General features: G+C 36.3%; 1 protein-coding gene across 1 annotated transcript in view; it reads left to right on the plus strand.

Moving 5' to 3' along the window:
• Positions 1-253, plus strand: part of LOC132177973 (L-type lectin-domain containing receptor kinase IX.1-like) — a 3510-nt gene extending 3257 nt beyond the window's left edge. Inside the window, exon 2 of the mRNA XM_059590441.1 lies at positions 3-253. Within this exon, the coding sequence (XP_059446424.1) occupies positions 3-253 (251 nt within the window). The remainder of the gene's footprint in view (positions 1-2) is intronic.
• The last annotated feature ends 13334 nt before the right edge of the window (positions 254-13587 follow it).

The raw sequence follows: 13587 nt of genomic DNA on the forward strand, positions 1-13587 counted from the left end.
AGGTGGAGGGAAATCGGGGCTTGTGAGGAAGAAGCTTAGCCCATCTGAGTATCTGTCGGCGCCTTCCGAAGAGATGATAAAAGAGAAGGTGGTGGTGAAGTTGGCGACTATCCCTGTATTCTTTTCCCAGAGATGCATGGTTTCGGAATACGTGGCACGACCCCAATTCTCCACTGCATTTGGTGTGGGTTGGATGGCTGAACCTGAGATTGAAGCGTTTCCTGCCATTGTTATAGCTTCGTTGTTAGCTTGAGAGAAATCGGTGTAGTTGAACGATATCTGAGATGCGCAGGGGATTATGAGGAAGAGGAAAACAGTTATCATCATCAAGTGGGGAAGATGAAGCTGAAGCAGCTTTTCTGGATGGAAAGCCATGGTGGGGAAGGAGTAGTACTCTCTTTCTTTTTTCTTTTTCCTTTTTTTGAGAGGAGGGAGAGAGTGCTTTAGAGTTTGCTTTTGCCATTGGAGCTTCAGATTTTTGCCTTCAACAAAATGAGTCACGAATCACGAGACTGCAGGCAGACAGCTAGTATTGATTTTGGACCTTTTTTAAAAAAAATAAGCTATTGATTGAATGAATAAACTCGATCTCTACCGTGGGGCAAATATATATATATATATATATATATTGGTAGCCTTTGGTTCTAACATTTTGTCTAACAAATGCATCATTGAGGTGAAGCAGAGGGTGCTTGACATGATATATGTGACGTATACGTACAAAGTAGAAGAATTTAAAGCAAATCAACATTCACATATCTGACCTTTCCAGTTTCAAGCATGCATGCGATCTACTAAACAGATATATAATTGAAAATATAAAAATATATGTTGCTTATCTGACCTTTCAACTTTTCTGGCTGTGTCTTCAAGAGGTAACTTAATCAGTTAGAACTACGCTTAATGAAACAGAAGTCACTAATTCGAATCCCCTCTCTTATACAGACATGTTAAAAAAAAAAAACTTCAGCTAGCCGTGTGTGAACGGATTGAGATTTGCAAATAGAAATCCAATGGTCTATACTACCTTGGTAATTAAAACAGCTGGCTTGTAAATTTACTATACTACCTCGGTAAAACAAAAGCAGCTTAAAATCAAAATTAATGCATTGGTTATATAAAAGCCGCTGATATTTTATATACCATCAAATTTAATGAACGGCTATGATTTCGTAACATAAGAATTTCTAATTTTAAGTAATTTGAGGGAATAATCATGTGTGAACGTACGTTGATCGGGTGATTGTTTATATGGAAACGGCAGCAATTAAATTTCCAGACTTTTTGGGATAATATTAAGGCAACCCTTGGCTTCCTTCAAGTATATATATATATAGTAGAAAAGGAGCAGTAAACAAGTGGAAGGTGTCGCGTGAGCCGATTGCTCAAGATGTTTCGTCTATTAAGAGAAAAGTCCACATATTCTGTCTGCAGGCGTACATGATTGTCTTTATCTTCTCCAAATTTTATATTAGTATTCGGAAAAAAATTAAAAAAGAAACTGAAATACCAAAAAGGTGCTGCATTTTTCATATTATCCTCCTTAATTTGTTTTAATAATTTCAAGAGTATTTTGAAAAGAAAAAAGAAAAAATATTTAATTTGACATGCGATGATAATTAATTATTAGGACACTAATGAAAGGAGCTCCTGAAGCAAAACTTCCTGAATGGCCTGCATTTCTTACCATATAAAGATAAAACCAAGTTTTGTTATAATTTTTTTTTTTTTTTTTGATAACGAACTCATTTCATTTATTAAGAGGAACCTTGCTCGGCAAGGACTTTTACATGGATACAGTCAGGATACCCCCTGTTCCACAACATCTCCTCCTTTGTTGAAATTGCCACCTTAACTAAAGTTTTGTTATAATTAAGATAACAAAGGATGAGCTGATCATCAACTATCTATATATATACTTGTAAATGTTGTGGTTACCAGCTCTGACGATGATGTAGCCTTAAGGTGTTGAGTATACGTGTGAGTGTAAAAAAGAATAGAATTCCACATTGGAAATATACAAAAAGTGTGAATGGTTAATATAATATTGTTGGGCCCAAATCCATAAGCTTAAGCTTTTGGGTTGTGTCATATTTCAACATGTTAGATTATGTCTCACAAAAGGACTCCCCAAAAGTATTTATCTCCCAACATAAGGTTGGTTGGCTGGGTGACTGTCGCATCTCTTTGTACGCCTGCAGTTTGTGGGGTGGGATTCAGACATCTTTTCATAGACGAGATTGGGACCTTCGTCGCTAAGGTGATGCAGTTGATTAATCCTCCCAAAGGCATCGACTAGTAATACTCCAAAAAAAAAAAAAAAAAAAAAAATGGAGGTTCGAACCCCTCACTTAGAGGATTGAACTTGGTTCGACAAAAACCCGATTTTGAGCGCCCAAAACTCTAAAAGCTCAACCCTTAGCTCCCATAAAACCCTTGGGAAATCTATTTGCTCGAATTTCTAGCTTCTAAGAGTGTTAGAGTGAAGAGAAGAGAGAATGACCCAAAATCTGAGATTTATGTCAGTCCCAAAGGAAGAACGGTCCCTTTCAACCATTTTATTATTCACACCCTATGATTTCTTTTATTATTATTTTTTTACATGATATTTAATGGTTTACGTATCATATTGGGATTGATGGGATTTAAACAAAAAAATAAAATAAAAAATAAGAGAAAGAGAGAAATACGATTTCATGAAATCATTTTTTGTGTTATATAGATTGTATCATGGATTTCCAAAAAAAAAAAAAATTATCGTTTCATTAGAAGTGAAAAGGCAGTTGTGGTTAGCGGTTATTGCCAATAACGGCTAACCGTAACTGCCTAAACGGTTACTAAATTTTATTAACCACAGTTGCTAGGCGGTTAGTGGTTAGTAAACATATTACTGTTTTTTTCAAAGTTGGGCATTTGGGCCAATTTTTAGTTTTTGGCTTTATATATATATATATATACCACATTGGACCAAATTGCTCCAAAAGGAGCTCATATTGAAAAATATAAAATATTTGACCCCAAATTTACATTAATTTACATCTACTTGTAATTTTATTATTATTATTTTTTTTTTTATAAAAATAAAGTCCTTAAATGTAAATCATAACTTGTTAAGAATACAAGTTATACTAATAGAATAAATAAATAAATAATTATTATTATTGTATTAGCGTGAATTTGTATAATTATGTAATGTTATATATATATATAATTTGTTATTATATAATCATACGATTTAATGATCAATTGATCATGTGATATTATCATATATATTATAATGATAATACATTAATACATCAATTGTAATTATACAGGATGTGCAATCAATCCCTCTCAACGGTGACACTATAGTGACTCAAATAATTAACTAAGGTCAGACAACTTAGTTAGATGATTAATTTGGGTTTTAGGTCACCAGGAACAATTGGGTGTGCATTTTGGGGAATTCAGACTTTCTGACTATATGTACGCATGGAGGACCACGCGTACGTACCCCTGCAAATAGTACGTGGACGTATGCATGGGGAACCACCCAGACGTACGTTGACTTTTGGTTTACCATTGGTTAATGCCAGTACGTACGATGCAGTCTTTGTACATATGCTACTTTTCAAAACAACCCTGCATCTCTCACAACTTTTTTCCACCTATAAATACCCTACCCCCTCGACCCTTATGCTCCATTTTCGCCCATGAACCCTCTGGAGATCCTATGTGAGTGCTCTTGTGAGTTTGTGAGTTCTTAAAGGAGAAGAGGTGGTTTCTTGGAAGTTTTGTTTCAATGAGGTAACCTTCTATGCTTAAGTTTTCTCTTTAGTTGTTATACGGCTTCTCTAGACTAGCTTAGTTGTTGGTTTGAGCCTCTAGTTAGGTTATGCCTTTAATCTTTGTTTAAGTTTGGTTTAGCGTTTCATCTTTGTTGAGCAGATTTTCTTGTGCATAGAGGTATTATTTTGAGATAGGTGATCCTAGAAATCCTTTTGGTAGCTTTAAAAACTAGTTTTGGGGGATAGGAGGACGTTTGGAACAAATGAGGTTCTACTTGAACCTTCTGGGCAGACGTACGGCCAGCAACGCTCCAGGGAACGCCATTTTGGCCAGTCGTCTGATAGCCTCTGTTTCCATGTTCTAGTTTTGTTTCAGTTAGACTTAGGACTAATAGAAGGTTTTCCACAGATTTTGAGAACCCGAACCGTTTGAAGGATTACCGGAGAACTCGTTCGACCTAGGTGAGTTTTAACTCATATAATGCTCGCAATTTATTTTTCCGCAATACACGACTATTTTGTATACTAAAATATGCATATTTACAACTCTCACGATATAAACTTTGTTGCACATGAACTCTATCATTTGTGAAAATGTGCTACTTAACAAGATACTGACATTGAAACTTGTAAAAGCATGCATGTAAAATACAGACAAGATTAATTGCATCGTGTGAAATGGTACACCAGTACGTGAAGGATAACGGCCATGGGCTTACTATACATGTTAACTTTATGGTCAAATGTGTGTATTGATATATGGGCCTTGGATCCAACTGTTGTTTCATGACTGGCACAGCGTTAACGGGCTGTCACAACATGTCGTACAACATTAGTAGTGTGGGCCACCCGACTTGGTCAGGCTGCTAGTGTTATGGATAGTAGCGTACAATGGTCGGGGCACCAGCATTGTATTACAGGTCTCTCGGGACAGTGCCAACCCTGCTGAGAATGGGTAATATCTTGGGTAAACAATACTGTTGAACTAGGGGTGGGCAGATTAACCGAAGACTAATTACTGACTGCCTACCAAATTTAACCGAACCGATACTAACCGCAACTGATAGTTATCGGTTAAAAATTTTATACCGATTATCTTATTGGTCGGTAATCGGTCGGTTAAAACTTGGTTATCGGTTTTCGATATACTCGATAAGAAACCGATAATGGGGGTATAACTATAATTTTGAATTTTTCCTAATATACAAAACGACATAGTTTTGGGGGATATATATACCTCTCTTTCTCATTTTCCCTAACCCTAAATCAAACCCTCCATTGCCGCCCCCTACTCTCTCAAGACTCTTGCCTCATTCTCAGCTCCCTGCCTCACTCCCAGCTCTCTCCTCTCTGACTCTTCAGCACAGTTGCACACCCCTCTCACTCTCTTGTAGGACGGCGTGGTGCTGCCTCGGAGCAATGTTGAAACTTCGTGGTCATGGGTTGTCGTGACGGCGTGAGTCCGTGAGTATATTACCTCTATCTCTGGTATATTACTTTTCTTTTTGTCGGAACTTCTGTTCTGTTTGGGTTGCCGGAACTTCTGTTCGTGGTCGTGGGTTGCCGGAACTTCTGTTCTGTTTAGATTGAATTTGATTTGCCTTTTTTATTTTAGGAAAAGTTAGAATTTACCTTTGTCTCTGGTATATTACTTTTCTTTTTTTCTTTTTAGGTGTTGGTTTGTATTTTGTAAGGTATCACTACATAATTGTTGGGGCTGTTTTTAGGGCTATTGCTGTGTTAAGCTACTCTAATTTTTTGGGTGTTTTTTGAAGTTTTGTTTCTATTAATTTTGTTGGGTTTGGTCGCAAAGTTTGGTTTTTTTATTCAATTTTCTTTGGGGGTTGGTTCTAATGTATTAGCATGGTTTATAGTAAAATTCCTTACTTTACTAATTATATTTGTAGCAACAAAGTTCAGTTAATCGCATATGTATCTAATTGGAGATTATAGAAGGTCTTTAAGAATTTTTGGTTTGGATTCAAGTTTGGTTTTATCAGTGTTAGATAATTGAATACAAACTATTTTTATTTTTTATTGTAATCGAGATAAACCTAGAAACATAAAGGCAAACATTAACACTTATTATTTTTCTGAAACTTCAGAAGTTTAGATGGATGCACCTACATCAGCTACTTCTTCTTGTCCTATAGGCATAGATGATGAAGAATTAGAAACCTATGATGATGAATATGATGAGTTGGATACGGATACCCAAGGGATTAAGTGTGTTAGTTCTATTGGAGTATCTCATGGTCGTGGTCGATGACCACCAATCCCTTATAAAAAAAGATTAACAAAAAGATCTTCAGTATGTGAGCATTTTATTAAAGATATAAATAGTTCTGAAGATTCTCTTACTGCAAATTGTAACTATTGTGGGACTCAGTATAAATGTCATAGTACAAAAAATGGCACCACTAACATATTGTACCATGTCAGAACATGTCAAAAGTACAAGAGTTTAAAAGCAAAAGAAGATAGCTCTCAGTCTAAGTTTACTTTTATGGCCGAACAGAGTCAGAGTGGTGGTGGTATTGATAATAACCTAATTGTTGCTAAGTATTCTGGAAAACTTATTAGGGTGAAACTTTGTGAAATGATCATTATTGATGAATTTCCATTTTCAATTGTGGACAAGATTGATGTTAAGAAAATGTTTAGGGTTCTTGAGCCTCGATTTAAGCTTCATTCTCGCTATACAGTGATGAAGGATTATGTTAAGTTGTTTATGAGCAAAAAGGACATAATCAAAAATAAGTTGTTGATGGCTTGTCAAAGGGTTTGTTTGACCACTGACACTTGGACTTCGATTCAAAATATGAATTACATAGTTGTAACTGGACATTTCATTGATTCTACTTGGAAATATCACAAAAGAATATTAGCATTTCGCCAAGTGTCGAATCACAAGGCAATATTGCTAAGGAAATAGAGCAATGTTTGGTGGAATGGGGGATTAACCGTTTGTTGGCGATAACACTTGACAATGCAAGTGCTAATGATCATGCAATTGGTGACTTTAAAAAAAGAAATATGTCCAACAAAGATGTTATTTGTCGCCATGAGTTTGTTCATGTAAGGTGTTGTGCGCATGTTTTAAATTTAATTGTGCAGAAGGGTATGAATGATGTAGATGATTCAATTGTAAGGATCCGAAATATGGTGAAGTATGTGAAGGGATCCCCCTAAAGATTGGCCCTCTTTAAGTCTTATGTAGAAAGGAAGACACTTGGGTGTAGATCTTCCTTGACTCTTGATGTTTCCACTAGATGGAACTCTACTTATACCATGTTGGAGGTGGCACAAAAGTATGAAAGGGCATTTGATCTTATATTAGACGAAGATGAGAATTTTTACACTATTTGATTGATGATAGTGGAGGGAGGGTAGCGTTGGGGGCTCCGACTGAAGAAGATTGGAATAATGTTCGACACTTTGTTAAATTCCTACGTGTGTTTTATGAGGAGACAATTCAAATGTCGGGTTCCTCGTACTCAACTTCCAACTTGTTTTTTAGTATACTCCAAAATGTTTATCATTGTTTGATGGAGTATTGTGAAAGTGATGATTATTCGCTGAATAACATGGCAATGAAAATGAAAGTGAAATATGATAAGTATTGGGGAGACTTTGAGGCTATTAACCCCTTGTTGTTTGTTGCTTCTATGCTTGATCCACGTTACAAGATAAATGTCTTGGAATACTGGTTCCAGAATAATGTGGGTATACCAAAAGCAAAAAAAATTGTTGACAACTTAAAGAGTGTCTTGGACCAGTTATATTATATCAACATTATGTTAAAAATGTTGGAGGAAGTGAGGCTAGGTTTTCAAATGAAGAGCATAATTGCACAAGTTCAGGAGGTGTAGGTACTATTAAGAAAGATGCTTTAGCGGACTACCATTCATTTCGGGCATCCAAAAATGTGATGATGTGTCGGATAGAGATAGAGCAGTATTGTTCGGAGGATGTCGAGACACCAAGTGACACATTTGATATTTTAATGTGGTGGAGGGTAAATATGGCAAAGTTTCCAATTCTCTCCGAGATGGTGCGAGATGTCCTAGGGCCTCCTAGCAATTCCACTTACTTATGTTGCTTCTAAGTCGGCGTTTAGCACCAGGGTCGCATCCTAAAAAACAATAGAAGCTCTTATTTATTGTCAGAATTGGTTGAGATCTTCTCCCATTTCTAACTATGGTGAGTCATTCTTGCCTGATATTGAAGATGAAGAAAGCTACAAGCTTTAGTTAGGTAATATTTGTTAATTTCAAATTTGTTCATTGTTATAATTATTTGATTAAATTATTTTCACTAATCCTTTAAAAATTTCATTGTGGGAGAAATTATGTCTAATTCCCTCACTTTTGATGCGAATTAAGGCTTGATGGATGAACTTTGCGGAGTGATGTTTTGTTGAAAGTATTTGGTAAGTTTTTTGCATCTTATTGTTTTTTTACTTGATATTTATTTCTTACTCTTTAATATTAATCACTAATAGCGATTCACTATGTTTATGTTTTGATTTGTTGGATTATTGAAGTAAGCAAATTTAAGTAATTGAAGACAATCTATGTTTGAGGTGGCTCATGGAAATTATTGTATAACAGTGTTTATGTTTATCCATATTGATCACTATCTTTATATTTTCTCTCTTCTATATTTGTGTAATCGGTGTTGCCATTTATGTGGGTTATTTTCCTTTTTATAAGTGACTTTATTTAGTTGATGCTTTGTTTATTATTCTTGGATGGATTCTAATTTGGGTTTGGGTAGGTTTGATTTTTTTTTTTAGTTTTGTTGATTTGATGCATTGAGATTGCCAGATTGGTGCTGGTGTTTGCTGCTTTAATATAAGCATTGGATGAGATTTCTTTGCCTTTGTTTAAAGCATTTTTCGTTAATTGATTTTGTTTGGTTGAGATTTGCTTAGTCTAATTGGCATTCCTTATGTTAATTAGTCCTTTTGTTTTGGAGAAATTTATTTTATAATATAAAAAAGCAATGGTGGATCAATATAAAAAAGCTTCAATAAGCTATTTTAGCCAAATATATATGGGCCCCCAAAACAACTAATTTTTGGCCCAATTAGCAAACAGTAATTACCCAAAAAAAAGCCTACGAAAATCGATTTAACCGAACCATTTTAACCGATTACTGATTTAACTAAAATTTTCGGAATAAAATCTTACCCGTCGGTAATCAGTTAGGAAACCAATTAACCAATAAATTTCGGTCGGTAACCGGAAATGGGAAAAACCAGACCGTTATAACCGATACCCACCCATATGTTGAACTATTATCATTACTCATGATTATAGCATGTATTATAGCACTCCTTGCAGCCTCACCAAAACCATTTTTTGGTTATTTTGGTGAGGCAATTTAATCAAAATGGCCTAAATGTCCACTTTTTAGCCTCACTACTCTAACAAAAAAAAAGTAGTGAGGTGAACAGCACTCACCAAATTTAAAAATTACTATTCACTCACCTATTGATTAAACAACTCATTTCGCTTTCTTCCTTTTTGCTTTTCGTTTCTCTCTCTTCCTTTAATAGTTAAAAAGAATACACAAATATTTAAAAAAGAATATTTATATGGAATAGTGAAAGTAGATTGTTAAAATAGTGAGGCTGCTGGAGTGTTATAAAAAAGTGAGTTATTAAAATAACTAAAAGTGTACTTTTAGTTATTTTGGTGAGGCTGCTAAGAATGCTCTTATATCTATATTGCATCCATAGACTGTCATACCTAAAATGTTGCATTCATTACCAAACGAAGTTCATTACTAAAATTGTATGGGTATTATGTACATTAACTCTCACTAAGTCCTTGGAGTTACCCCTATTTTTATTTTTCTCCTATGATGTATAAATTGTGAGGTTTAGCTAGCTTAGAAGATGATGCCTACGAACCGGACTTGGGTGATCGCTCAGGATTTGATTAGAGTCATTTTTGAAGATTTGGATCCAGTGTGGCTAAAGTCCATGTAGGATGATGGAGGAACCACACGAGCGGATATGGTAGAGATTGTCATCTCTTGGTATTACTTAAAATTAGGCGTTGATCTTATTACTTTATTGCAAGACAATTATCTTTTGGGTTTGTAATATTTTTATTTTGACGATTGGTCTTCGACCAGTACATTTGGGAGATCTATTTATGTTATGATGATTTATCTTTACTATGGTGATTGTACTTGTGGCTTGTAGCTATTGCTTTCTATTCCGGTAATTTAAAAGGCTTTTGATGTATTCTCTCATTCATGAGAGCTTAAGATCCCTGAGTCTTGTTCCGTAAGGAATGTAGGCTGGGAGACAAACAATAGAGTCAATTACCAGTTAATTGATTTCCACGAGGTGTTACAAACATGAGGAAGAGCCTAGGAGGAGGTATGGTGGAGAATTGGGAAGGGGCATTCCCACGAGGGTGGCTGGAAAACTGACGGCGTGTCAACAAACAAGGAACAGTCCTACAAGGCAGGTTCCGCATATCATGGAAAACATAGCCAACATAGCCATATTGGGGATGAGGGAAGCAACGCATACTCTGATTCTTTCCATAAGGAGGACAAGAGCGTTGAGGTGTATAAGGCAACATCATAATTAAAGGAGCAACAATTGGCCAATAATTCGAATGTGTTGGAAGGGCGACATACTAATAGTGTTATGATGGAGCAGTGGTGCGGTCAGAAGGGCAATGACGTGGCTCATGCAAAAAACAAAAGCACAAATTTTGGAGGAGAATCACAACATTTCCCTTGCATCCATGCAGGAGAACGTGTCCGTTAATAATATGGACATTGGGACCTTAATAGAGAAAGAAGGAGGCCAGCAAGTAAGGGAGACCCATTCTGAGAGAACCATTGTGCCATTGGAAGGCCAGTCGAACGAGGTCGTAGAAGATGGAGTGGTTTCAATGGTGACATAAAAGGGACCAGGGGGAACAGAAGGTAGGAAGGGATGGACAATAAGGAAGTGGAAACACCAAGCACGTGGGAACAGAGGTAAATGAGATAAGTTATTCAAGCAGGTTAGAAGCAAAAATAAAAGGAAAACTACCTTTGAGGAATTAGGTAGGGAGAGGACAGACCAAAGGAAAAAGAGTAAAAGGGGCGTGAAGTAGACAGAGGGTGAAAATTTATTGGCCCCGCCAAGTCCAATGAGGATCATAAGCTGTCGAGGGCTTGGGAACCCTCGAACAGTTCGAGACCTTAGCCAAATGGTTAAGGAAAAGAAACCCAGCTTCTTGTTTCTCATCAAGACAATTAGCAGCCACAAACGAATGGAATGGATTAGGCTCAAACTTGGATATGTAGGATTGTTTGTAGTTGACCTAGTGGGAAGGAGTGGAGGCCTTGCACTTATGTGGAAGGAAGCTAATGAATTGGAAATTCATAATTACTTATGAAGACATATAAATGCCATTGTTAAAAGGCATGAGGAGAGCTCCCCTTGGAAACTTACGGGTTTTTATGGCAATCTGGACAACTCGAAACGTAAGGAGTCTTGGGAACTGCTAAAGCAACCCAAGTCTTTCTCTCTAGAACTTTGGCTTAGTGTAGGTGACTTTAATGAGATGACACATCAAGCTGAAAAAACAGGAAGCATAAGGCGAAGGGATGGGCATATGGCGGTATTCATACTTGCTATGGAGGATTGTTATTTGGGCGACCTTGGGTACAGTGGATCACGGTATACTTGGTCTAATAATCGGTCTGATGGCAATATCACCCAAGAGAGGTTAGACAAAGCTTTGGCTACTAGCACTTGGTGTGGGAATTGATGTGCAAATTTAATTAACTCGTAAGCGCATGAGTCGTGTGCAATATAGTGTGTGCAAGTGTGAAGTCGATCCATAAGGGATTGCGTTGCAAAAATTAATTTCTAGTTTAGACTAATTATGTCTTTACCTAGTTCCAAATTGTTTGTGATTTTTGTGGTGCAAAATATAAACTAAGTTAAAACTGAAATTTAATCAAATAATAGAAGACACTAAGGTATTCGGAATTCACCTCACCAAATCAAAGCACACATTCTCATGTTTTGTTCATACATCCGTTAAGAATTTAAACCCTAAGCATGTTCTATTGTTTTTATAAAATTTGCCTATTGAAACATTCAATTAATCCATCCTTATTTACGAAAGACAATGCATATCCAATTTATTTCAAAAGATCCAATGTATCCATACTTTGCACAAAAGACAATGGATATCCAAAGTAAACCAAAAGATGCAATGTATCCGTCGGATGAAACACAATGAATATCCAACGTTTTCACAATTTATAAACAACAATCAATCACAATTTTGTCGCATAATTGAATTGAAACGAACATACATTACATTAAATGACGGATTTGTATGAACAAAACATAAGAATATAAAACTAATCAATGGTGTGGCTTCATCTTCAACCTTAGTTCAAGAATCTAGCCTCTCATGACTACAAAAAGCATAAAAATACTTATTGAATTCATGGAAACAAAAAAATTACAAAGGGAAATCGTTTCAGAGTTCAAAAATGACAAAAACTTGAAGTTTAGGACTGAACGGCGCCCTCCAGTACGTTTACAAAATAAAAGTATGATATTTATACAGTAAATTAGTGTTCAGCGCTTGCCAGGTCTATGTGGGTGCACTCGATTGCACACTAGGTGCACTTGAGCGCACTCGAGCATGCATCAAGGCTCTGCAGCGCAGCACTTGGGCGCTGTGCGTCTGGGTGATTGCATGAGTGCGCTCGATCGTAGTATCCCTGCGCTCAAGCGCACTTCCAAAGATCTTCAACTTCTTCAATTTCTTCTAATTTTCACACCAAAGACCGCAGTTTTCTCTCAATGACCTGCAAAACACTAAAACATCAAAATTACCCAAAAAAACATCAGAAAATAACAAAGCTAAGGGTTTAACAAATACAAGTTAAGGGGCCCAAATATGTAATATTTTGCACTCATCAAATACCCTCAAACTTACATTTTGCTAGTCCCTTGGCAAAACAAAATGAAAAAAACATAACAGAAAATGAAACAATTCTGAGGAATGCCTACACTCCAAAAACTCTTTCTTTTTAAGAGATTTTCTCTAACCCAAGCAACCCAAATGGAACCATACCTAAAAAAAATACTCCAGATATGCCTAAGCATAGAGGTTTGATTCCAAATTTCAAGCTTCTTCAACCCCAAACCTCCCTCCTTCTTAGGAAAACAAAGATCAGACCAAGAAACCTTAGCCTTAGCTACACCTTCTTCTTTCCCATTCCAAAGAAATCTATTGAATTTTTATTCAATAGCTCTAATAATCTTTTTAGGAAGAATGAAAATACCCATCCAATACACTTGTAAACTGTAAAGAACATAAGATAACAACTAGAGCCTGCCTGCATAGGAAAGGTTCTTGGAAAGCCAAGAATCTATACGACCAAAAATTCTGCTAAGTAAAGCTCCACAGTCAGCTCAAGAAAGTCTGGAGGAGATAAGAGGGACCCAAGGTACCTCATAGGGAGGTGACCTTCCTTCATCATTAAATCATCCAACAGAACATGCTTGACTCTATCTGAAATTCCAGAACAATAGAAAAAACTTTTGGAAGTTAGCTTTCAAACCAGACAGATTCTCAAACTCAAGAAGAGCAGCCTTGATAATTTTTATAGAACTTAAACTAGCTTCAGAAAAAATCAAGAGATCAACTGCAAAACACAAATGAGTAAGCCTCATTCTCTCACATTTAGGATGGAACTTAAATCCAGCATTTCCACCAGTATGATCAGCCATAATCCGAGAGAAAACCTCCATAGCAAGAACAAACAAGGAGAA

Source organism: Corylus avellana, chromosome ca4 (genome assembly GCF_901000735.1).
Source record: "Corylus avellana chromosome ca4, CavTom2PMs-1.0".
In the NCBI taxonomy this organism is placed as follows: domain Eukaryota; kingdom Viridiplantae; phylum Streptophyta; class Magnoliopsida; order Fagales; family Betulaceae; genus Corylus; species Corylus avellana.